Source organism: Schistocerca serialis, chromosome 8, assembly GCF_023864345.2.
Source record: "Schistocerca serialis cubense isolate TAMUIC-IGC-003099 chromosome 8, iqSchSeri2.2, whole genome shotgun sequence".
NCBI classification, from domain to species: Eukaryota; Metazoa; Arthropoda; class Insecta; order Orthoptera; family Acrididae; genus Schistocerca; species Schistocerca serialis.
Window position 1 is genome coordinate 77626021 of NC_064645.1, and position 26983 is coordinate 77653003.

At 38.1% G+C, this 26983-nt stretch overlaps 1 protein-coding gene across 1 annotated transcript in view; it reads left to right on the forward strand.

Annotated features, from left to right (window-relative positions):
- The window catches only part of LOC126416462 (uncharacterized), a 33457-nt gene extending 12359 nt beyond the window's left edge, over positions 1-21098 (forward strand). Inside the window, exon 2 of the mRNA XM_050084197.1 lies at positions 20353-21098. Coding sequence (XP_049940154.1) covers positions 20353-20721 — 369 coding nt within the window. The 3' untranslated portion in view covers positions 20722-21098. The remainder of the gene's footprint in view (positions 1-20352) is intronic.
- The last annotated feature ends 5885 nt before the right edge of the window (positions 21099-26983 follow it).

Below are 26983 nucleotides of genomic sequence, written 5' to 3' on the forward strand. Positions count from 1 at the left end.
CAGCAGCAGATGTCTAAATAACTAACAGCAGCAAAGTGCTCAAATTTTAACGGTACATTCTCTAAGGTTTTTTCTAGAAATGCTATCTTCCCATTTTCAAAAATCTTTATCTAAACACCCAAAAAACATTATTTTCAAGATACCAAAACTGAGCTGTGGATTCCAAGACTGCTACGTGCAGTATCTCTGTTATCATCAGAAGGGTTCTTGGAACCCCATGTTGTAGTACTGAAGCAAATGCAAAATTTTTGTGTACTTAAAATCCAGTCTGAGGTGTAAAATTAGTTTTGATTTATGATATTTCTATTTCACAAGTCGTAAGTAAACTATCAAAATGTTACTGAACCATAATGTTCTTTTCATATGTGTGATATGCCCTGTTGTAGAGGAGAAAACAACAGAACCAGTGAAATATGTTCCTGTTTAAAAGACTCTGACTGAAAAGTGGGGTACCAGTTACCTCATTCTACCTTCCTCCGTCTCTTTAAAAAATATTCCAACAATTTTGGCATGCAAACAAGTTTGTGCTTTTTTGTGCTAAGAGAGGAGACAGTGACAGTGGGAAAGTGGAATATACTAGACAGCTGTTGTGGTATAGAAAGTATGATGAAGTGGTAATTTGGGGTAAAGAGAGGGACACAGTGGCAGTGGAAGATATTGACAATGATAGAATATTCCTAGGAAAAGATTGAAGGAGACAGTGGCAGTGGGAGACGAATAAAGAGAAAAAGAAAGGGGAAGCATTTGGGAGCCAGTGCTAATGAGAGTCAGAGTGTATGGCAGTGACAATGAGGAAGAGAGAAGTAGTGACAGTGTGAGGAGACAGCATCAGTGGGAAGGAGTGATAAGATAGTAGCAGTAAGAGGAAGACAGTGATGGTGAGAGGAGAAAGTAATAGTGGGACAAAATGAAGGAGGCTGTGGCTGTGAGATAGGAGACAGTGGCATCAGAGATACACAAAGAGAGAATGACAATGGGTTGGGCTGATTGAGTGAGTGTGAATGGGCTGCTTGGAAAAGAGTTACGTAATGACTTATTTCTATGTCACTGCCAGCACATCTCGACATACTACCTTACATTTTACCAAGAAGATGTTCATCTTCTAATTGGAGCACCTGCTTTTTCCATAAAAACAAATCAAAAAATGCATTACTGGCTAACTTAATTTCTGACAAAGTCAATATATCATCCCTTATTTATATCACACTACGTGCCAATCATATATAGTATAATAATAAGAAAAGTTATACAATGTATATCAAAAAGTCAGAAAGGTTGGATGGATGTAGGATTTTTTGCTAATTAATAGTCAGTTTTATGGTTGCTTGCTTTAGTGCAGCACCACATCATATTAATTACATCAGAATGTTAGAAGTAGTCACAATCAAGCTACAGTAGCCCATTTCAAACAGTACTGTAACTTGCTTAAAAATGTTATTAGGAAGGCAAAGAGTGTGTGATATGCAAATAGAATAGCTAATTCATAGGATAAAATTAAAATCATATGATCCTTGTGAAGGAAGTGCCTGGTCAGCAGCACGAGGTCAATAATATAAAGTCAGTTCGTAGTAAAAGCATTTCTGTTACTGACAAGTCAGATGTATGTACAGTATTTAATGATCATTTTCGGAGAATTGCTGGTGAATTTAATAAAAACTTAGTTTTTACAGAGTGTCATATCACTCTCTTGGAAAATGCCTTTCTGAGACTGATGTCTGAATTACTCCTCCGTGACATTGACAAAGGGGAGATTGAGTCAATAATCAAATCACTGAAGACAAAGGACTCTTATGGATATGATGGAGTGTCTAGCAGAATATTAAAGTACTGTGCTGCACATGTTAGCCTTGTACTTAGCCATATTTGTAATTTTTCCTTTAAGAATGGTCAGTTTCCTGAATGATTAAAGTACTCAGTAGAAAAGCTGTTTTATAAAAAGGGAGAAAGGAATAATGTAGACCTATTTTTATGCCATCACTGTTTGCTAAAGTCATTGAAAAGGCTGCGTATGTAAGGATAATTGATCATTTTATATCACATAATTTGCTATAAAATGCACAGTTTGGCTTTAGAAGTCATTTAACAACTGGAAATGCTATATTCACTTTTCTATGTGAGGTTCTGGATGAATTAAACAAAAGGTTTCAAATGATAGGCATATTTTTTGATTTAACTAAGGCATTTGATTGTGATCACAAAATATTGCTCCAGAATTTGGACCATTGCAGAATATGGAGAGTAGCTCACAATTGGTTCACCTCTTACTTTAACAACAGACAGCAAAAGGTTATTATTGACAGTGTTGAGATGTGGGGTCTGAGTGGGGTACAGTCAAATGGGGGGTGCCTCAGGGATCAGCGTTGGAGCAACTCCTGTTCCTTATTCATATAAATGATATTCCCTCTAGTGTTACGGGTAATTCTAAAATATTTCTGTTTGCTGATGACACTACCTTGGTAGTAAAGGATGTCGTGTGTGACATTGGCTCTGTTCCAAATAACGCAGTTTGTGACAAAAATTCATGGTTTGTAGAAAGTAAACTAATGCTAAGTCACAGTAAGACTCAGTTTTCACAGTTTATAACACACAATTCAACAATACCAGATGTTTTAATTCACAGAATGGGCGTATGATTAGTGAAACTGAACAGTTCAAATTTCTAGGTATTCAGATAGATAGTTAACTGTCTTGGAAAGCCCAAGTTCAGGATCTTGTTGAAAGACGTAATGCTGCCATTTTTACTGTTCGAAAGGTGTCTGAAGTAAGTGATCATTTGACATGGAAGTTAGTCTACTTTGCTTATTTTCATTTGCTTACATCATATGGTATTATATTTTGGGGTAACTCTTCCCTTTCTAAGAGGATATTTTTGGCTCAGAAAAGGGTGATTCGGGCAGTAAGTTGTGTAAGTTCATGAACCTCTTGTCGACCCCTGTTCATTAGTCTGGGTATTTTGACATTGCCTTCTCAATGTATATATTCATTACTGTCATTTCTTGTTAACAATATCAGCTTATTTCCAAGAATTAAGCAGCTTTCACTCAGTTAATACTCAGCAGAAGTCCAATCTGCAGTTGGATCACACTTCCTTCACTCTTGTGCAGAGAGGTGTGCAGCATACTGCTGAATCCATTTTCAATAAGCTACCATACGAATTCAAAAATATGGGCAGTAATCCACTCATTTCCAAATCAAAACTGAAGTGTTTCCTCATGGGTCAGTCCTTCTGTTCTGCTGAGGAGTTCCTTGAAAAATTAAGCTGATTCTTATGTTATATTCTTGATTGCGTTTACTTAAACTAATGGCTTAACTTTTCTTGGGTTCATGAACATTTTATTTTATCTATTATTACTTTTATGTTGTAATTTCATGTATTGACACCTTCCATGAACTTGGAGATTTGCTCCTCAATTTGGTCCTACGGAACTAGATGTGGAAATAAATAAAATAAATAAATCAGCTTCAAATACAATGACATCCTTACACCTATGTTACTTCTTGTCATCTCTGTTCTGAATTTCAAATAAGTTAAATGCCTACAATACTACTTGACCTCTTTCTGTTGATTATTCTATTTTAGGATAGAAAAGATGCTGAAGAATGAAACCAGAATGAAACAAAACAGATATCCATGCAGTGAGAGTCCACAATTGTCAACTGATGTACCAACCATAGAGCAATGAACTCCTTACATGTTTCTCCACCTCCACTCTATCATGAGTTCTAGATGCATTTCTTTGCCGGTATCCCCTGAAATTTTTATAGTTGTTATTAATTTGCTCAAAATTTCTTTGTATATGGTGACTATCAGTCAATGTAACTCTTTTTATTTTTGGCACATAATTAAATTATTTTTTGATACTGCTTCTAGGAGCAGGAAGCAACAGTTTCTTGTCTTTTCAGGCAGATTGTCCTCTACATCCAATATCGTTGTTTATACATTTGAGGAATCATGCTACTTTGTTTACTCAGACATGGAAAAATTCTATCATAGAACCTTTTCTAGTATTAATTGGCTGTACACTTCTATATGACTTAATGTTAGTAGACTGCTTACAACTAATAAAAACAGCTTTAGCTGGCACAGTATACTTTGAAGAAAGTATGTTAGGAACTTGACTAACCTTTTCTAGTACCTTAAATATATTTCTTCTTTGCTCATGTCTACTCACATCATCAGATGCTTACTCCACTTCCCCTGTTACTGATCATAAATCATTTGCGTCTGACTGTTTTTATTAAATTTTAGTCAGATCTATAATACTCAACAAATATTCTTTATTTACTGAAAATTTATAATTTTTGTTTCATAGAAATCTTTTTGACATGAATTAACTGTAACATTCATCCTTTCATTGCATTGACTGCTTATTTCTTGAACCTTAATGTCATTTTTTTTTTCAGTAATTACTATTTCAAATTGTAGCTTTAGACTGTCTTTTTCCAATTTACTTTCAAGAGTATTTTTCAATGAATTAATTTCCTTCTTTAAACTGCTAATACCTGAACTGAAATTACTGTGTATGCTAATTATGTCTGTCTTAAGCTGGTCCAGTCTATTAATTATTTCAAAACTAGGTCAGCTTTTTGCTTCTCTATTTTGGAACTTAAACTAACAATACTTCCAAAACAGAAAACTTAATCTGTGGTATCAGAATTCATCTCCTGTTTAACCACTGGCTTGTCCTCTGTGTCTTCACCAACTCCATCACTCTTTCTACAAACCTGGTTAATAATTGGGGCTGAGCTGACCCTGTCATCTAACCCTTGGCTTACATTAAAATTTCCATTCATCCCAAAACTAAAATCAAATACAGATAGCAATTTGCAGTAATTGCTTAAATCCTCATTACTAGCTGTAGCTGAATCTAGTATACTCAGTGTTATTTACTACTGCCATGGTTCTTGGATAAAAACACACTGAAAATTAAGCAAAACTACTCTCAACTTTGTTGTGAAGTTGTCATGCTGGGAGGCCATGTGCTGCACAGATGTTACTCATTCCTATCAGCTGGTGGCTACTAACAGTGATACTTCACTGTTTCACTGCATGATGCATCTTTTGTCACTCTTCTGTTCCCGTCCACACTGCCTACTGGTGTTGCTGATCTTGACAAATCTCCACAACACCTCCTCCATTTCACTGTTTGCCTACACCGCACTCCACACGGTGTATCTATCGCTGTTAATTTTTTTCATTTGACATTTTTCACACTGTTTGGGAAAACTAATTTGTAATCAATGAAAAATGTCTGATATTGATTTCCCATCTGACGCACAGATCGACATGCTTTCATATTATGTGTTCCTTACCATGTCAAACTTATCTATCATTCTATCTCTGTGAATTCTGAATCTTGAATTTCAACAGTGGAAATGCATTGGGATATGATGAGGTATGTGTGTTAATTAAACACAATACAACATTGTCATTTATGGGCAGTTTATTCCCACAAAATATATTGATGATGTCCATCTGCTTAGCCCAATGGTAATGTGCTTGCCTTCCATGCAAGTGGGCCCAGGCTCGATTCCCGGCCGAGTTGGAGATTTTCTCTGCTCATGGACTGGGTGTTGTGTTGTCCTCATCATCATTTCATCCTCATCACTGGTGTGCAAGTCGCCCAATGTGGCGTTGAATGAAAAAAGACTTGCACTTGGCAGCCGAACTTCCCCGAATAGGGGCCTCCCGGCCAACGATGCCATATGCTCAATCCCATTTTTTCCATATTGATGATGCCAGATGTTGTTTGCTAGCAAAGTCTCAAAATACATAATAACTGTTCACTATTCAGTTACATGCATGTATACGGTTAAAGTTTCATACTCCTGCTCCATTTTGCTCATGCACCGTTGTCATTACACTAACATTGTTCTCAATAGTTCTGATGGTATCCCTGCACAGTACACATGTTACACTTCACATAGGCTTTTACCATTAACATTAACACATTTCGTGCTCTCGTGAATTCACAGTCTGATTGTCCCCTCCAATCTCATGTCTGGCCATTTCTAGTCTCTTCCTTTCGGTCATAACATGTCACTTTTAGTCTATTACCCAAAAGTCTTACATTAATTAATAATACGTAAGACTGAAATTATAAAGATAACCAGTCCATATTTCTAGGATAATTTGCTTAATGTACCCAATCTTTTGTATCTTATTTGTTTTACTGAAACCAAAGGCACTGCTTTCTGATATCATAATGATACTGTAACTTCACCAAAAATTCCTTGACTTCTAGGAGAGCAACCATTTATAATTTATACTCATCTGAGATGCTGTGTAGTATATGCCGGATAAGGACATTGTTATATTATAATGAGAGACCAAAGAGATGGCCATGTTTGATTGTTTATTACAATAAGCATGTCTCAGTGTGATTGCCATCTTCACGTTATCTGAAAAATGTACATAGTTTGACACAATTTTTCAAATTTTTAAGTAGATAATTTAACCTATTATGGTTTCAACCTTTGCTACATACATCAAGTGGTCTCAGTATCCATATGACATTGGTGTCTCTCTTGCCGTCAGACTATTTTATAAGTTTGCTTCTTTACTGTTGCTGAAGCTCTATTAGAAGTTAAATTTTTTGTTGAAATAGTTATTTATATAACTGTTGAATTATGGAAGTTTAATTCATAATGATGTTTCATGGTAGCTGTATAGGATGTTTCAAAAAGGACTTTACAGCTTTAAAAATTCATATAAATTTATCAAAAGAAGATATAGAGCTGGGCTTAATGTTATTTTGTAGGAAAACACTTAAAGTTTTTTTTTACCTTAAACTAAAGATGTTGTATGTGGCTTCTGATGGTTATCCTGCACACTTCTCATTGGAAGTCAATTTCTTCCAAAACTTCACTGTAGCATTGCAGGTGTAACTTGCTCAGTAGTGGTGTAAATTCTTGCTCTAAGTTCAGGTAGAGAAGCTAGGATTCTTCTCAGTTTTTACAGCTGAGTAAGGAGGAATGGATACAGTCAACTAATACTATGGTTAGTTTTGATATCAAGTCAGTCGTTATCTGTATACCAGAGGAGATCTTTCACATCTTACAGAAGCAGAACCCACCTGATATTTGTGATTTAGTGTGTTTATGCCTATCACCAGCATACTCCACCTGGCGGGGAAAATATTACGAGCAATTAGATGAGTGGCAATGGGCTGTCCTCTCTCCCCAGTTGCTGTGGACATCTTTATGGTAGGATTTGAATAAACAGCTCTAGCTTCTATACCCTTACACCCATGTTGCTGGATACTGTATGTAGACAACACATTCATTAGCTGGCCACAAGGGGAGGTGGTGTTTAGAAGCTTCTTTCTTTAAAGAATCTGCATAAGAACATACAGTTCACTCAAAAAACTGAAAACAATGGTGCATTACCATTTGTGGATGTGGAAGTATATAGAACTGCAGATGGTACACTGGGACACAAAGTGTACTGGAAACCAACATACAAATTGGTAACAGCACCATCACCCTTCTCGGAAGTATTCAGTTTTTCACATGCAGAGTGCCTGTGTCTGCCAGATAAGTGACACTGACAGCATCAAAGAAGAATTGAAGGAGCTGTACCACATGTTTTGTGCCAATGACTATGACAACAACGTTATAAGAAAGATAACCAAGGCCAACCAAAACACAACAAAAGTAGAAGGCAAGGAAGAGAATCTTCCAGTAGTGCATTTACAACATGTGAAGAGTGTCAGTGAACGGTTATGTAACATCCTCCGCTGATGAATTTTTAAACTAATTTTTCACAGCAGCCACAGAATCCAAAACATAATAGAGGCAGTTAGCACACATGTAGGCGAACATGAACACTATGTGCGATTATCACAATAAATCAGTGACAGGGGAACACCATCATGACTGTGGACAGCCTATCTTGTCCCAGGAGGCCCGTGTGCTGGTGAAAGAGTCATCTGTCAAACATACTCGAGGTTCAACATGGAGTGACACAGGGATCTAAATTGGGACCACTTCTTTTCCTTGTACACATAGATGACTTACCAGGAAATATAGATGTAAAGACATATATGTATGCAGATGACACAACTTTTCTATCTGTAAACCATGTACTTGATAACCTTGTAAGTGATATGAAATTGGCAAAAGAAAATGCAACATCATGGTTTAATGCCAATGGTCTGCTATTAAATGAGGAAAAGACCCAGAATATGTGGTTCAGTCTATCAAAGACTACAAAAATAGAAAAACAAAAGGCAAAGTTTTTAGGTATTGTACTTGACAACAGTCTAACATGGAACTCTCATGTTGATCACATAGTGGTTAGGTTGTCGAGAGTTATATATTTGTTGAAGAGACTGATGTGTTATGTGACATTTGAGTACGTAAGGACAGCGTACTTTGCCTTTTTTCAATCTGTTTTAAGGTATGGGTTAATACTCTGGGGAAACAGCAGAAAAATAAATGAAATTATGGTGATCCAGAAGAAAGCAATCAGAGTAATGGCTAAGGTAGATAATAGAACACATTGTAAACCATTGTTCACTAAATATAGAATTTTAACAGTCATTAATTTATATATTCTTGACAGTGTTAACTACATACTTGCTGAACTACCTAATTTAAGTGTAACAAATGAAAGACATGGCTACTATACAAGAACGTGTACTTCTCTGCTGTTGCCACAAAATAGATTAGCTAAAACTAACAATAGTCATAAGTATATGGCAATCAAAATATATAACAAATTGTCTAAAAATGGGTCAATCAAGCCTGACAAATTATTTAAAGACAATGTTCATAACTTCTTGTTAACTAATCCATTCTATTCATTAGAAGAATTTTTAGAAATGCCCAATATCAACTTAAATATGTAAAATTATTTTTTTGTAAAATTAATAGGTTAAGTGAACTGACGAAGTCTATTGCATGTAACAATGCTGAATGACTAATAAAGAATCTGAATCTGAATCTGAATGGACTTGTCAATACAAAATTCGAGAAGCAACTTGAATTATCGAGCAGCCACATGGTATCAGTAGAGAGGAAGGCTACAAACTTCCAGCGTCCTGGCTGCTGTCTGTCTTTGTCCAACAGGCCACAAGCAGTTGTGGGACAGAAGCCTCACAGGACACATACCTGACAGCCTTAATAAACAGATATAGAGGGACTGTCAGTGCATTTCCGTGCATGCCAGGAAGAAAAATATGCCCATCAAAAATCGAGCATTGATTTGCAGACTATCATCAATCACTGACAAGCTGGCTAGTCCACATATAGCTTCTGTCCTACCCTCTCCCTTTTGTCATGACTAGCCTACTATATTCTAGGGCCAATAAAGTATCACAAAAATGACATATTGACACTGATCGTCTACAGTAAACAGAGGCACCTTTCCTCCACACAAACCTGCCTTGCCCTGAGGAATGCCATTGTAATGTGGTCTAAATGCTGGTTCTACAGTTTGCAACTAAAGTATTTTGTACAATGACATGGTACCACACTCAGAAGCCTACATAGTTAATTTAATGCTATTGTTTTCTTTTATGGAATTGGTTATGCCAGACAGTGTTGTGGTGTGCAAGGTTTGTAATAGTTTCCCAATGTTGAATCCAGAATGGAATGTAACAACATTATGAAAAAGAAAGTTGCTACTCACCATATAGTGCAGATGCTGAGTCACAGATGTTGTTGTTGTGGTCTTCAGTCCTGAGACTGGTTTGATGCAGCTCTCCATGCTACTCTATCCTGTGCAAGCCTCTTCATCTCCCAGTACCTACTGCAACCTACATCCTTCTGAATCTGCTTAGTGTATTCATCTCTTGGTCTCCCTCTACGATTTTTACTCTCCACGCTGCCCTCCAATACTAAATTGGTGATCCCTTGATGCCTCAGAACATGTCCTACCAACCGATCCCTTCTTCTGGTCAAGTTGTGCCACAAACTTCTCGTCTCCCCAATCCTATTCAATACTTCCTCATTAGTTATGTGGTCTACCCATCTAATCTTCGGCATTCTACTGTAGCACCACATTTCAAAAGCTTCTATTCTCTTCTTGTCCAAACTATTTATCGTCCATGTTTCACTTCCATACATGGCTACACTCCATACAAATACTTTCAGAAATGACTTCCTGACACTTAAATCTATACTTGATGTTAACAAATTTCTCTTCTTCAGAAACGCTTTCCTTGCCATTGCCAGTCTACATTTTATATCCTCTCTACTTTGACCATCATCAGTTATTTTGCTCCCCAAATAGCAAAACTCCTTTACTACTTTAAGTGTCTCATTTTCTAATCTAATTCCCTCAGCATCACCCGACTTAATTCGACTACATTCCATTATCCTCGTTTTGCTTTTGTTGATGTTCATCTTATATCCTCCTTTCAAGACACTGTCCATTCCATTCAACTGCTCTTCCAAGTCCTTTGCTGTCTCTGACAGAATTACAATGTCATCGGCGAACCTCAAAGTTTTTATTTCTTCTCCATGGATTTTAATACCTACTCTGAATTTTTCTTTTGTTTCCTTTACTGCTTGCTCAATATACAGATTGAATAACATCGGGGAGAGACTACAACCCGGTCTTACTCCCTTCCCAACCACAGCTTCCCTTTCATGTCCCTCGACTCTTATAATTGCCATCTGGTTTCTGTACAAATTGTAAATAGCCTGCCGCTACCTGTATTTTGCCCCTGCCACCTTTAGAGTTTGAAAGAGAGTATTCCAGTCAACATTGTCAAAAGCTTTCTCTAAGTCTACAAATGCTAGAAATGTAGGTTTGCCTTTCCTTAATCTTTCTTCTAAGAGAAGTCGTAAGGTCAGTATTGCCTCACGTGTTCCAGTGTTTCTACGGAATCCAAACTGATCTTCCCAGAGGTCGACTTCTACTAGTTTTTCCATTTGTCTGTAAAGAATTCGTGTTAGTATTTTGCAGCTGTGGCTTATTAAACTGATTGTTCGGTAATTTTCACATCTGTCAACACCTGCTTTCTTTGGGATTGGAATTATTATATTCTTCTTGAAGTCTGAGGGTATTTCGCCTATTTCATACATCTTGCTCACCAGATGGTAGAGTTTTGTCAGGACTGGCTCTCCAAAGGCCGTCAGTAGTTCAAATGGAATGTTGTCTACTCCCGGGGCCTTGTTTCGACTCATGTGTTTCAGAGCTCTGTCAAACTCTTCACGCAGTATCGTATCTCCCATTTCATCTTCATCTACATCCTCTTCCATTTCCATAACATTGTCCTCAAGTACATGAGTCACAGATGAGTCACAGATAGGCACAACAAAAAGACTGTCACAAATAAATAAAGCTTTCAGCCATTACGGCCTTCATCAACAATACACACACACACACACAAAAAAAAAAAAAAAAAAAAAAGCATGCAAACCCAACTCACACACATGACAGCTGTCTCAGGCAACTGAAACCACACTGTGAGCAGCAGCACCAGTGCATGATGGGAGTGACAACTGGGTAGTGGTAAGGAGGGGGCTGGGGCAGAGAGGGGGAGGGATAGTATGGTGGAGGTGGTGGACAGTGAAGTGCTGCAGGTTAGATGGAAAGACAGGGGAGAGGTGGAGAGGGGGGGGGGGGGGCGTCTTTCCAGTCTCCCACCACCTCCCACATGCACAGTCTGTGCCATATGGATCCTTCCCACCAACACCAGCTTTCCTGAATTGCACAGATGGGAACTCTCCCAGCAAGACACCCTACATTCACATAACCCTCCTGGCCTCAACTTTCGTTAGTCACTGACCTCACCCATCCAGCCCCTTCCCTGTTCCCACTCCAGCACTACACAGCCATCATTCCACTATCACACTCAGTCTTTTTACTTCTCTCCTTTTCCACTACTTCCCCCCCCCCCCTCTCCACCTCTCCCCAGCCCCTCCATCTAACCTGTAGCACTTCACTGTCCACCATACTATCCCTCCCCCTCCCCACCACAGCCCCCTCCTTACCCCTACCCAGTTGCCACTCCCATCATGCACTGGTGCTGCTGCTCGCAGTGTGGTTCCATCCTGGATTTTCTGTTGTTTGAAATATAGGTTCTTTTTTCACTGTATCATCTAAGACAAGTCCTCGAAGTTGGCTTCTATTGGCTTCTCTGTCTGTGGCAAATAATTCATGTCAGTATTTTGCAGCCATGAGTTATTAAACAGCTTTGGTAATGCTCACAGCTGTCATCATTCGCTCTCTTTGGAACTGGAATTATTACATTCTTCTTGAATACAGTTATTGCAGTGCCTATATTTTTACAGTATCTCTATAGCTTGATGCAAATGTCCTTCAGACATGCACACATGTTTGAAGGAACAGGCCCTGCTTGCAATTTACAACCATATTAAATACATGAAATGTATTTGCAAATTGTGAATATGGTTATAGACCAACAGTACCAGTAACTACAGACATATGAAAATTTGTACCAGACCAGGAGTCAGACCTGGATTTCCTGCTCATTGTGTGCTGTTACCTTAATCACTTTGGCTATGCAAACATGCCTCCAGTACAGTTCCAAATTTCGAGATGTCCTATTGTGTGCTTCCCATACTGCTCACACATTATATGATTTCCACACAGAGAGCGACAATGTGTTTACTCATCAGTTTACCTTTCCTTTGACATGAAGTACAGTTCCTGCAGTGTCTGTATAGTTTGATGCGAGCATCCCTCAGACAGGCCAAAGGAAAGCAAAGGCAAACTGATGAACAATAATATTGTCTCTCACTGTGTGGGCATCAAATAATGTGCAAGTGGTACATGATGCAGACACTAAGACATATGGAGGTTTGGATTGGTCGTGGAGGTGTACATGAATAGCCAAAGTTGTGGAAAACGAGTGTTCAAGTCCTGGTCCAGCACACATTTTCAATCTTCTTGAAGCATGAGGGTGTTTCACCTGACTCATGTATCTTGCGTATCAGGAGGAATAATTTTGCCATGGCTCTGTCAATTAACTCAATAATTCTGAGGTAATGTTGTCTAGTCTAGGGGTCTTATTTTGGCTCAGGTCTTTAAGTTATGCCAGGAGGTCGGTTTGACATGGCATGCAGGATGCTGGTGCATACTGCCAGTTCCGTGGTAGCTGTGAAATCAGAAATGCTCCATTATCAGTTACGGTCTTTGCTCATAGAGACTCTCGTGCGATAGCTGTTGGCAGAGACTCAAAGGTGTGGTCAGGCACTGGCACCATGGCTCAGATTGGCAGGGGGCTTGTTGTGACTGGCCAGTAGCTGCTCCATCCTGCAAAGCACAGTGGTGTAGTGGCCTTGTGCAGTAACTATTCCCCAATAAGTCATCATATCTTGACAATGGATAAAGATTACTGGATAAAAAAAGTTGTTTTGACTTTATCCATTTATCTGCCTTTGTGCAAAGTTTGAACTGATTTGTACAAGTTTAAGGTATATAAGTGGCACACTTCAAAAACATTCCAGAGAAACATGATTTTGCATGTAAAATCTAGACAGTGCACATACAAATGGTGGCACTATCTGAGCTTTAATTTCAATCCAGTTAAAATCTCTTGCAAAAGAAATTAATTGATTCACACAGTTTGCCTTGACACCAGCTGCAGTTCATCACTCAAACTTACAGAGTCCTTAGGTCATATAGGCAGTGATGCTAATCAACGTAAGACTTTCATCTGTAACAGTGTAACAGAAATTCACACATACATGTCTGCTAGTCAATGGATATGTTGTCCTGGAGATGATAATCCAGTAGATCACCAAACATGGGTATTTCTTGGCAACAAAATTCAATCTGTGCATATTTAGTGGAAAGGACCACCATGGCTTAGATTCCCAGAAGAATGTTGGATCTCTACTACTCAGAAACATGAATCATCACATCCCAGAAGAGAAAAGAAACATAAAGCATGTGATGGCACTTATTACACCTTCCAGCCTTGCAGACATTTCCAAATTCAGTTTATACTGGAGAGTAATTCATACAACAGGCTGGATCTTTTGCTTCACACATAACATACTTTATGAAGATAAGCCCTTTTCTGGGAGGTAGATTATGTTTGTGGATTTCATCAGTGAACAGCATCATTCAGTACTTCCTGATGTGTCACATCACTTTATCAGACTCCTCAGCTTTCAAAACCATATTGATCCTCATCGTGTTGGTGTCTGAACTGTGTTATCCACACTTCGGAAAGAGTTTTGCATACTTAAAGGTTGTCAAATCATTAAAAAGGTCTTGCATACATATTTATCATGCAAAAGGACAACAGACTGAAACTTCCACACATGTAGATTGAATGGGATCATCCAAGCCCTCTACTGTCACTGGCCTGGTCATGCCTGTCTTGATGTAGAGAGGTCTACATCATGACTGGTATAGTCATGCAAAAGATCTGTACAACACTCTTCACTTGTGCAACAGTGCATGCAATACATTTAGAACTGAACTCCAATATGAACACCGATGTATTTACAATGGTCTTACAGAGAACTGCTAACAGACATGGATTGCTGCACACCATTTACACCAACAATGCAAAGGCCTTTAACACAACCAATGCAGATTGTCTGAAATACGGAACTCACTGCCCACCATAGGGGCCCATTGCTTCCTTGTCAAAAATGGAAGTTCATCACTCCTTGGTGGAAAGGATCATATGAGAGAATGGTGGGCACTATCAAACAATTCTCAATTCTCACAGAAAGTGCTGGGATGATCCAGATTAACTGCAGAACTACTCTACACCACCTTGGACAGCATCAAAACTGTAGTATGCTTATGGCTTATTTCTAACAATATTATGAAAATCAAAGTTGCTACTCACCATATAGTGGAGATTCTGAGTCACAGATAGCCACAACAAATGCATCTGACACACAAATGACTGCAATCTCACACAACTGAAGCCACACTCAAGGCTTTGCCTTTGCAATGCTTATATCTCATTGAGATAATGTAGAACTTTCTGAAAAGTGACCAGTTAATAAGTGTTCCCTACTGGATATGAATCTAAAGTCACACACAAGCTGACTGTTATGGCATACAGTCAGCACTGGCACACCAGTCAGGAATGACAAGGAAGGGAAGGCTGTGAGAATAGGTCAGCCAATCGCAGGCTGACCGACCTCCCTCCAGGACAACAACGTGACAGCAGTGGCTCCTACATGTAGAGGACATAAGCACCATGCCTGACTGGTGGCAGCCCACTTTGATAGCAGCGTCAGCCTTAGCAACTTCATTAACTATCTCTATGTAGCACAGCCTTGTGTTTGTCTATACTGAAGAAGACTGATTGTTTTGCATGTCACCCTTTGCTTGTGACTCATTCAAATTTAAGTAGTGGTAATTGTCTTTTGTAATAAAACTCATTAATACAAGTTGTTTGATTGTTTGTCTAGCAAACCGAGTGTGCAGGATCCCTACTCACAATGCTGACCAAGGTATTCAAACTATATATAAAACAAGCAGGCAACTTCTGAAAAAGATGGACTGAGGAATAGCCCACGAAACTTAGCTTTTGAAAAATTACGAGCCAGTCCACAAGGTGTATTAACTTCCAGCCTGGTTATGTGGATGGATATCCATGACATGACATATTTGGAGGAAATGGAAAATGGAATTGAGTGTTGAGAGATGAGACAGCAAAATAAGGACAGTAGTATTATGCACACCATAAGAGCAACAGATGGCACATTCAATTCAGCTGGTACCCACCCCTGCTGGAAGTTGACCAGGATGGAGAGGATATTGGGAACCATTTAGACAAAGACGCATATACCTTAGATTTAATGTAATACTGATATTTGTGATCTTACTTATTCTAAATTCCTTGTAATATAAATTCTGTGATTGTAAATAGAGAGCTGTGTTATTCTGGAATCACTGTTAACTACTGACATCACAACAGTCCCAATGCATATCTCAGGCATGCAGTCCCAGGAAGGTGGGTCAGTCTTGCTTTGGAATTGTCATTTACAGTTGCCAGACACCTCTCATCACTACTGATGGTAATCTGAGGCCTGAGGACAATCTGAAGAGGATTCTCCAGCCTACTGGCCAGTCCCATAATCAACATTTCAGCATTGGGCTTTGACTTTCAATACAATAAAGCATGAGCACGCCGTAGTCACCTCATGATCACCTCCCTCCAGAACGCAGGAATCAAATGAGCATTCCTGGGACCAGTTCAGACTTGTAATACGTCGTCACAGAAACCCTTCTCACACACTGGATTACCTCCAGTGCTTGAGCAGTACTGTCTTAATTGTTGATCACTTTGTAAACAGTATATTACAGATGATCCATTTGTGTTACAAAGCACAAGAATACAGTATTAAATGTTATCCAGCAGTAAATGTTGATTTCACAGATGTACACTTCCAAATTAACTGACTTTATTTTTGGTGTCATTTTGTACTTATTTCACAGGAACGTTTTTTATTTTTTTAAAAGGCTATAGAGGACTGGGATCTGGTTTACCAGACTGAAGGATCTGAAAACAAATGGGCCAAATTCTATGATACTATGCTAAGACACTTTGACAGATGCTGCCCTGTAAAAAAAATACAAAGAGTGTTCACCCATAACCAAAGTGCAAAAACCAACAGACTGATACTTCCAGCAAATATGATAAAACTCAGGCAAAACATCCAGGACCTGGATGTGTTACACAAGTCAACAAACCTGCAGGTTTTTAAGGCCAAGCACAATGAAGCCAAGAAAATCTTTAAGAAAGAGCTTTCAAATCTAAGAAAACAGATATACAGCAGTGAAATAGCTCAGTCAGACAATATAGCCAAGACCTCCTGGAGAATTGTAAATCAATTTCACAAAGCCACACCGAAGCCAGAAACTGAAATTGTAAATATAGGACATGAAGGAAACACAATTAAAGATCCTAATAAAGTCTGCAATGTTTTCAATAAATACTTTATATCTGCAGCTGTTAGTCCAGTTAATAACACAATTGTGAGTAGTGAGGTAAAGCTCTGCCCCTTTGAAGAGCCACCTTTTGAATTCAAACAAGTAAGTGAAAAAGTAATAGGCAGGATAATAAATAACCTAAAGAATAAGTACTCATCTGGATGGGATGGTTTGAGTAGTATCGTGATTAAAAAATGTAATAAGGAATTAGTTAAAATAATCACCCACCTGGTAAACTGCAGTATTAGAGAACATACATTTCCAAATGTATTGAAATGGAGCACAGCTAAACCAGTGCATAAAAAAGGATCCAAGGAAGAGGTTTCAAATTTCAGGCCCATATCATTAATACCTGTCTTCAGCAAAGTATTTGAAGTTGTGCTGCTGACACAACTTAGTGACTATTTCTTGAAAAAAAAGTTCCTAACAGACACACAACATGGATTCCGAAAGGATCATAGTACTATCACAGCAATTACGGAATTTCTTCACAAAACGTATGGTGCCCTTGATCAAGGAATGCAAACAGCTGGCATATTTCTAGACCTCACTAAAGCCTTTGACTCGGTAAACCATGAGTTACTTTTAAGTAAACTTGAGTCATACAATGTAAATGCTGCATCCATGCAATTGCTGGCTACATATTTATTTAACCGCAAGCAGTGTACAAAGCTGACTTACAAAATCAATAATCAGATCATTAATTTCCAGTCCAAATATGAGACAGTCACGCAAGGTGTACCCCAGGGCTCAATTTTGGGCCTTTTCCTTTTCCTAGTGTACATAAATGATATAGAGCATCCTTTCAACTCCCAATTGGTAACCTATGCAGACAATACCTCACTGTTATTTCTTGGTAAACAAAATGATGAGTTAACATTGGTAGCAACTGAGGGCCTACGTCAAATAACTACTTATTTCCAAGATCGAGGTTTGAAAGTTAATATCAGTAAATCTCAGTTATTGCCATTTAAACTTACAAACTCACACCAAACCTCTATCAGTGGCATAGGTGGAATTGAAGTAGTGGACACAGAAGGCTGCAGATTTCTAGGCATTCACATAGATGAAAATCTAAGATGGGTAAACCATATCAAATTTTTATGCAATAAAATCAGCAGTTCATTACATCTAATCAGCCAGTTATCAAAATTAGTCCCACATCAGACATTAAAAACAATTTATTATGGAACCATTTTTGCACAGATTAATTACGGGATAGAGATATGGGGTTGTGCTGCCGACATACATATGAACAGAATATTAACCCTACAGAAAAGAGCAATCAGAATTATCCATGGATTAGGGTATAGAGATTCATGCAGGGAAATCTTTGTTCATCATAAATACCTCACAGTCTACTCACTGTATCTTTACAATTTAATTATATTTTTTGTGACACATCAAAACAAAGCAACAAAGTGCTCTGATATGCATGCCTATAATACAAGAAATAAAGACTGCTACTACAGACAAAGAACAAAATTAAAAACAACAGACCATAGTCCATGCATTAGTGGTCAAATATGGTACAACAGATTACCGAGCTCTATAAGGTGCCACAAAGGGAACTTATTCAAAGTGAAACTGAAATATTTCTTGATTGACAAGTGTTTATATTCTTTAAGTGAATATTAATATTAAACTAAAATAAATTATTTTGTATATATATATGTGTGTGTGTAAAATCTGAATATTTGTAATAGGTACGATGTAACACCCAATATTGTGCCTTATTAGGTACAATGGTACATTTGTATCATGTATATGTAATCACATATGTATATATGACTGTACTAAACTTGTAAAAAAATGCTATGACGTTTGCAAAAGACACCAGTTGGTGTCTCCATGAAAAAAAAAAAAAAAAAAAAAAAAAAAAAAAAAAAAAAAAAAAAAAAAAAAATTTACAATAAATAAATACAATAAATATTAGCTGCTTTTGTGAGAACTTTAAAATTGTCTCTACAAAAAATAGGTTTTAATTAAAAAAGATGTGAATTCACTGCTAAAAAAATAGTTGCTTCCTTGCTAAGTAAGTCTTCAAAGATTGCAAAACACTTTAGAATTAATGTAAAAAAATCCTCCTCTGATTTTAGTTTAGTTTTTATCAGATAGCATGTTCCCATAAGTTATGTGCACCATATAATCTGAACATACAAAATGCACCTTTCTACTGGTTATTCATATTTAAACAGGGCTGAATGCTGACCACTTACAGAAGAATGATGTAACAACAAATGTTGCACCACATAAGCTACAAGTTCCATTAAAAAAATTAATAGCTTAGAAGTAACTTTTTCTGACTACTTTCAAAACTATACTAGCATTGCAGCCTGTTTGTGACAGGTGATTGCCTGTCAGCAACAGACATGGTTCTCAGTGATAATGTGTAGAAATGACATTCACAGGAACTGAAACTCAGCTAATAGAAGTTACACAATCATTCCAGATAACTTATTACCTGCGTTTTTATACTAAGGTATGAAGTTTCCAAGCAGTCACATAGTGCGTAAAGCCTATCACGTGGCATACTCTTTGAGGAAAAAACTGTTGTCAATGCTATGGCATGTAAAGGTGGAGGGGGAAATCACTGATGATAGTAAAATTATCCCCAAAAGTGTCTAGGATCACAAACAAAGCTTTGCATCAAGGTAGACCCAAAAACCACATATCATGGAAGAAATTTGTGACTGCCTTCTTCTGACCAGTTTTGAAGTGCTAGTTGTGTATCTGTATTGACCAGCATCTGATATACACTTATTCACTGTAGTATTGCCTCTTGGTTTCCACCAAGAGGAAGGGAAATGGTGAAAGCCAGTTTTGGCACACAAGGGGATATTGTGCCCAACACCCTTATCTGATGGACACATCATCCTGATTTTGCCACGTGAGACATCATGGAAGCTTTTTAAACTAAATTTATATTGAAGACATTGCTGCAAGGTGCACTTTCAGGAATTTTATGCTGACTCTATCTTTCCATACTAGTCATACACAGTGAAGAAAATTTCTTCTACTTCCCAAATTCAAACCAGCTATCTCAGGTTAAGTTCCACCACAACAGCAAACTTCACTGTCTGCTACAGGGGCAGATTTCTTATAAAGCAAAGGGGTCTGCAAAAGTAAACTGAAATTAATACAGAAAAAAAATACTACTGTGTTGCTGCCATATCATATTATTTCTCTGGAATCACTAAACGACATGTAAAATATATGTTGAAATACTTTCTTTAATTAAATATTTCATTCAATTGTATATTTTACAGTCAGAAATTTCTTCTTTCTTCTCTCTCTGTTTTCACAAATGGAACTAATAGCAATGTACTGTCTCACATTTATGTAACTAATACAAGCAATATCAGATAGTTTCAAATATATATGTCACAAGAAATGTGAAATTAAATCAAGTAAATACAATGCCCATAACTAAGGAAATAAAAATTAATGTATGTTTATTTTTGTAGTTGAAAGGTGAGGCAATGCGAAAAATTTGGCGCATGCTGATGGAAGATCTACCAAAGCGACTTGATGTATTTGAACATTATGGAGTGGACCACTACATGAGTGCTGTGGGACTAACTGTATTACCCAAATACAGAGGGCAAAATGTGGGACTTGAGATCTTACGCACTCGATTTAAGCTTGTGAAAGGTGTTGGACTGAAGGTAACAGCTACAGCATTCACTGCCATGGCTTCTCAAAAACAAGCACAGCGTGCAGGCTACGAGTTGTTGACTGAAATGGCATATAATGATTACAAGGTAGATGGAAAAGTAGTCTTCCCAGGAATGACTACACCATCAGTGAAATATATGGGCAAATACATACCTTAACTAAATATTTATACAAAGATGTTCCATTTATTTCTAAATCTGTTTTTGCATATCATAAAGTGAAGTGCTCTGAAAGTACCAACTTTCAGAAGCATCAAGGCAGAGGAAATGGGTTTTTGCAATGTAACCACTGTGCTAGAAATGTTTGGTTGACAGGAAGTAAGATTACTGGATGTGTCAGAATGTGCTCATGATAAATGGTAGATAATGAAACTGTATTAAACTGTGTCATTCAATAAATACCATAAACTTATGTGACAGTGGTATGAAAATTGTGCATGAATTTTCAGCAGACACGTGACTAAATGAGTTGTCAGTAGCAGAGATAATGCATGTCACATAACAATTCAAATTAACTTAAGTGACTTCTTACTTAACATTACAAGCATTTTCTGCTTAGAACCTATGTATGTTTAACACTGGTTTCTTTTATAGGCTAGATTATGTCTTGATTTAGAATAGTTAGTTATTGTGTGTCATAAAAGCATCTCATTGTACTTTTCTTTGTAAAATAACACTGGTTATTTGTATTAAACTGACAAAGAAATGTGTATCTCTTCAAGTTACATAAGTACAGAGTAATATTTTACTTTACAACTTGCAAAGATTTCCACTAAAGTAATAAATTACAAGTGATTCCCTTGAGTTACAAATAAAAAGTACTCTTGTAAAGTCTATTGACTTTTGTAATAATCATCAAAAGACTCAGTTACCTAATAAACTAATGACTATTTGTCATGCATTGAAGTTCATGGACTACAGTGAAGCTGACTAGAGCCCAGATTTTTTTATGTAATTACATATTAATTTCGTGCTCTACTATGGACTTGAAAAGTAAAAATGTTGATGATTTATGTTCTCACAGTTGATCTATTTCATTTTGTCATTATATATATTTACACATTTCACCATAATTACATGTTTTTATATATTCATATTTTATTCTGTATAACACAGTGTACTGAAACCATTCCTGAGGTCATTAAAAATTGCTGGGGAGAAAAGAATGAACACCGAATAAATGGACAAGCAACGATAAGTCCACTACACAGGAAACAAGAAAGGATAGACACCATCAATTACCAGGTGTATCTTTACTTCCAGTATCTACAAAATTATATCTAAAACACTATTGAATAATTTACCGAACAAAAGCGCTGGCAGGTCGATAGACACACAAACAAACACAAACATACACACAAAATTCAAGCTTTTGCAACAAACTGTTGCCTCATCAGGAAAGAGGGAAGGAGAGGGGAAGACGAAAGGAAGTGGGTTTTAAGGGAGAGGGTAAGGAGTCATTCCAATCCCGGGAGCGGAAAGACTTACCTTAGGGGGAAAAAAGGGAATTTTTCCCACGTGGAATGTTTCCTTCCATTATATTGACACTATTGAATAAGATAGAAGATCAAGTAAAACATACAACTGGTGAGTACCAAGTGGGGTTCAGGAAAAGCATATTGTGTCCACAGCAAATTTACCTTCGAGTTCAAAAAGGCCTATGACAGATAGACAGTATTCCTAACCCTAAAAGAAGCAGTTATCAATAAAACTGCCATACAGTTAGTCAAACAGGTACTCATAGGCACAACTTCAAGAGTTACATTCTTAGGAGAAGTTTTGGAGTCCTTCAGAACTAACACAGGAGTGTGGGCTGACGATGGGCTCTCACCTGCTTTCTTCAATTATGTACTAGACAAAGTCATGAGAGAGTGGGATGAAGAATTACAAAAGAAAAATGTGGTATTGATGACATTTTTGTTGATATCACGCAGTGCATTGCGTGCCACTCACAGTTATGCGGGAGACAGCACTTTCGAACATCCTGCTAGTGTGCCACCGGGTGAGTGCACTCTTGCATCACTTGCTGTCTCTGACCTCACTGCCTGTGACTCTGATTGGTCAGCATATCTTTTTAAGCAGCTCCACTCACAGCTTTGCCCAGATTCAGTGAACTTACAGACTTATCAACTTTAGTACAGAAGTCTGCAGTGAGGAAATTATATTGATGTAGCATTATACTACCAAACATTATTATGTGTCAGTGGCTTATCTGAGTGTGTCAGCTTGAAGGCTGTTTGTTTCTGTCAAGAACATTGCTCTCAATGAACATAACTCAGCACCACTGAGGAACATACAGCCATACAAAGCCAAGTATATCTCAAATACCTCAATTATTAAGTAAATATAATAGAGGGAAACATTCCACAAGGGAAAAATATATCTAAAAACACAGATGATGTGACTTACCGAAAGAAAGTGCTGGCAGGTCGTTAGACACACAAACAAACACAAACATACACATGAAATTCAAGCTTTCGCAACAAACTGTTGCCTCATCAGGAAAGAGGGAAGGAGAGGGAAAGACGAAAGGATGTGGATTTTAAGGGAGAGGGTAAGGAGTCATTCCAATCCCAGGAGCGGAAAGACTTACCTTAGGGGGAAAGAAGGTGTATACACTCGCACACACACACATATCCATCCGCACATACACAGACACAAGCACACATTTGTAAAGGCAAAAAGTGAACATATTGCAAATAAACTTGTTAATGTGTTACCTCTTTGTAGAAGTCTGATAGACATTTATTAGCCACCTATATTACCAACACATGAAAAAACTTGAAAGGAATCCATATGGAACAAGGAGGAGGAAGATTCAAGGTGAAATGTCTCAAGATTTATTGACAATATTGCAATAACACATCAGATGAATTTGCAGTTGTGAATAATGACTACCATCAGCTGTAGAATGGAGTAACGGACTCGAGCCTGAATTTCCTGCTTATTGTGAGTGGTCACCTTACCATTTGGCTCTCCATGCATGGCTCACAGCCAGGCCCAAACTTCCATCTGCCATCAACCATGCATCTGTTATCTGTACTTGCACATCTATTATTGTATTTCCATACTTCAAAGTTGCATGCTCAGTATCAGCAGATAAATATGATATTGCAGTACCTGTGTTATTCTGATGATGATGCACTGCGGTGACCCCAGGCATTTCAAAACACATCATATGAATTTGCAGTAGCGAATAATGATTACCATCAGCTGTAGAATGGGATCGTGACAATGAAAATTTGTGATGGGCCGGGACTCGAACCCGGATTTCCCACTTATTGTGAGTGGTCACCTCACCATTTGGCTAACCATGCATGACTCACAGCCAGACCCAAACTTTAATATGTCGTCAAGTTTGGGTCTGGCCGTGAGTCATGCACGGTTAGCCAAATGGTAAGTTGATTGGTTGTGATAACCAGGAAATATGGTGAGCAAGATGTATGAGACAGACAAAATTCCCTCAGACTTCAAGAAGAATATAATAACTCCAATACCAAAGAAAGCAGGTGTTGACAGATGTGAAAATTACCGAACAACTATCAGTTTAATAAGTCACAGCTGCAAAATAATAACGCGAATTCTTTACAGACGAATGGAAAAACTGGTAGAAGCCGACCTCAGCGAAGATCAGTTTGGATTCTGTAGAAATGTTGGAACATGTGAGGCAATACTGACCCTACGACTTATCTTAAAAGAAAGATTAAGGAAAGGCAAACCTATGTTTCTAGCATTTGTAGACTTAGAGAAAGCTTTTGACAATGTTGACTGAAATACTCTCTTTCAAATTCTGAAGGTGGCAGGGGTAAAATACAGGGGGCAAAAGGCTATTTACAATTTGTACAGAAACCAGATGGCAGTTATAAGAGTCGAGGGGCATGAAAGGGAAGCAGTGGTTGTAGTCTCTCCCTGATGCTATTCAATCTGTATATTGAGCAAGCAGGTAAAGGAAACAATGGAAAAGTTCGGAGTAGGTATTAAAATCCATGGAGAAGGAATAAAAACTTTGAGGTTTGCTGATGATTGTAATTTTGTCAGAGACAGCAAAGGACTTGGAAGAGCAGTTGAATGGAATGGACAGTGTCTTGAAAGGAGGGTATAAGATGAACATCAACAAAAGCAAAACAAGGATAATGGAATGTAGTCTAATTAAGTCGGGTGATGCTGAGGGAATTAGATTAGGAAATGAGACACTTAAAGTAGTAAAGGAGTTTTGCTATTCGGGGAGCAAAATAACTGATGATGGTCAAAGTAGAGAGGATATAAAATGTAGACTGGCAATGGCACGGAAAGCATTTCTGAAGAAGAAAAATTTGTTAACATCGAGTATAGATTTAAGCGTAGGGAAGTCGTTTCTGAAAGTATTTGTATGGAGTGTAGCCATGTATGGAAGTGAAACATGGACGATAAATAGTTTAGACAAGAAGAGAATAGAAGCTTTCGAAATGTGGTGCTACAGTAGAATGCTGAAGATTAGATGGGTAGATCACATAACTAATGAGGAGGTATTGAACAGAATTGGGGAGAAGAGGAGTTTGTGGCACAACTTGACCAGAAGAAGGGATCGGTTGGTAGGACATGTTCTGAGGTATCAGGGGATCACCAATTTAGTACTGGAGGGCAGTGTGGAGGGTAAAAATCATAGAGGGAGACCAAGAGATGAATACACTAAGCAGATTCAGAAGGATGTAGCTTGCAGTAAGTACTGAAGATGCTTACACAGGATAGAGTAGCATGGAGAGCTGCATCAAACCAGTCTCAGGACTGAAGACCACAACAACAACCACCAGGAAATCCGACTTTGAGTCCCGGTCCAGCACAAATTTTTGTTGTTGTCATTCCATTCTACAGCAATGGTAGTCATTATTCACAAATGCAAATTCATCTGATGTGTTTTGTAACAGCTGTGGTTGCGCCACAGTGCTTCATCATCAGAATAACACAGACAATTCAATGTCATACAAGGGTGGTTCGAAAAGTTCTCGGAGTGGAATAGAAAAACAAATACTTACATCACTGAAACTTTCTTTCATTTTTCAATGCAGTCTCCTTGTAGGTTAATGCACTTGGTCCAGTGATGTTCCAGTGCCTTGGTCCCATCTTAAAAATGAGTTTCCTCCAGGCCTGCAAAATAGTTGTCAACTCCGGTTGTCAGTTCTTCGTTTGAAGTGAATTTTCGTCCACCAAGAAAAATTTTCATTTTTGGGAAGAGATGGATGTCTGATGGAGCCATATCAGGTAAATAAGGTGGGTGTGGCAACAATTTATACCTTAGTTTGTGTAATTTTGCCATGGCGATGGCACATGTGTGCAGGCGCACATTGTCTTGGTGTAAAATGACTTTCTTCCTTGCTAAACCTGGCCTTTTTTCGCCTATCTTTTTTTGCAATTTGTCCAGGAGGTTAGCATAGTGTTCTCCAGTAATTGTTGCCCAGTGGGGAGATAATCTACAAACAGAATCCCCTTCGCTTCCCATAACACTGATGCCATGACCTTTCCCACTGAAGGAATTGTCTTTGCTTTCTTTGGTGGTGGAGAATCAGCATGTTTCCACTGCTTTGACTGTTGTTTTGTGTCTGGGGTATAGTAGTGCACCCAAGTTTCATCTGTGGTCACAAATCACCAAACATTGTTCCAATATGTCCATTCTCATGCGTTTTTGATCCAGTGTCAAGAGTCGCAGCACCCATCTTGCAGATAATTTTTTCATTTCTAATTCTTCAGTTAAAATGTGATATATCCTTTCAGATGACATCTGGCAAGCATGAGCAATTTCACACACTCTGAATTGGCAATCCTCCATTGCCATTTTGTGCACATTTGCAATGACTTCTGCAGTATTGACACGTCTTGGCCGAACACTGCGCAGATCATCATCTAAGCTCTCCCGACCGAATTGAAATTCATTTGTCCACTTGGCAACAGATGAATATGAGGGAGCAGAATACCCCAGTGTATTCTGGAAATCAGCATGAATATCCTTTGCTTTCATACCTTTCTTTATGAAGTACTTAATCACTGCTCGAATCTCGATTTTTTTCCATCTTCACAAATCACTATGCGAAACAACAACAGAGTCATGTCACCACCACAGCTCTCTTCCAAGAACACTGATGTGGCACATGTTTATAGGCAGCAGTCCAGTGAACATCATATGCACAACTCGTTGCACTAGCACTGACCTCTCGTGGTGATTCCGAGAACTTTTCAAACCACCCTCATATTTATCTGCCGATACCGGGCATATGACTTTCAAGTACAATGTCTGATCTGTATGGGAATAAACATACTGGATGTGTGAGTACAGATTGTAGATGTATGGTTGATGATATATGGAAGTTTGGGTTCAAGTCCCGGTCCGGCACAAATTTTTGTTGTTATAATTCCATTCTACAGCGACAGTAGTCATTATTCGCAATTG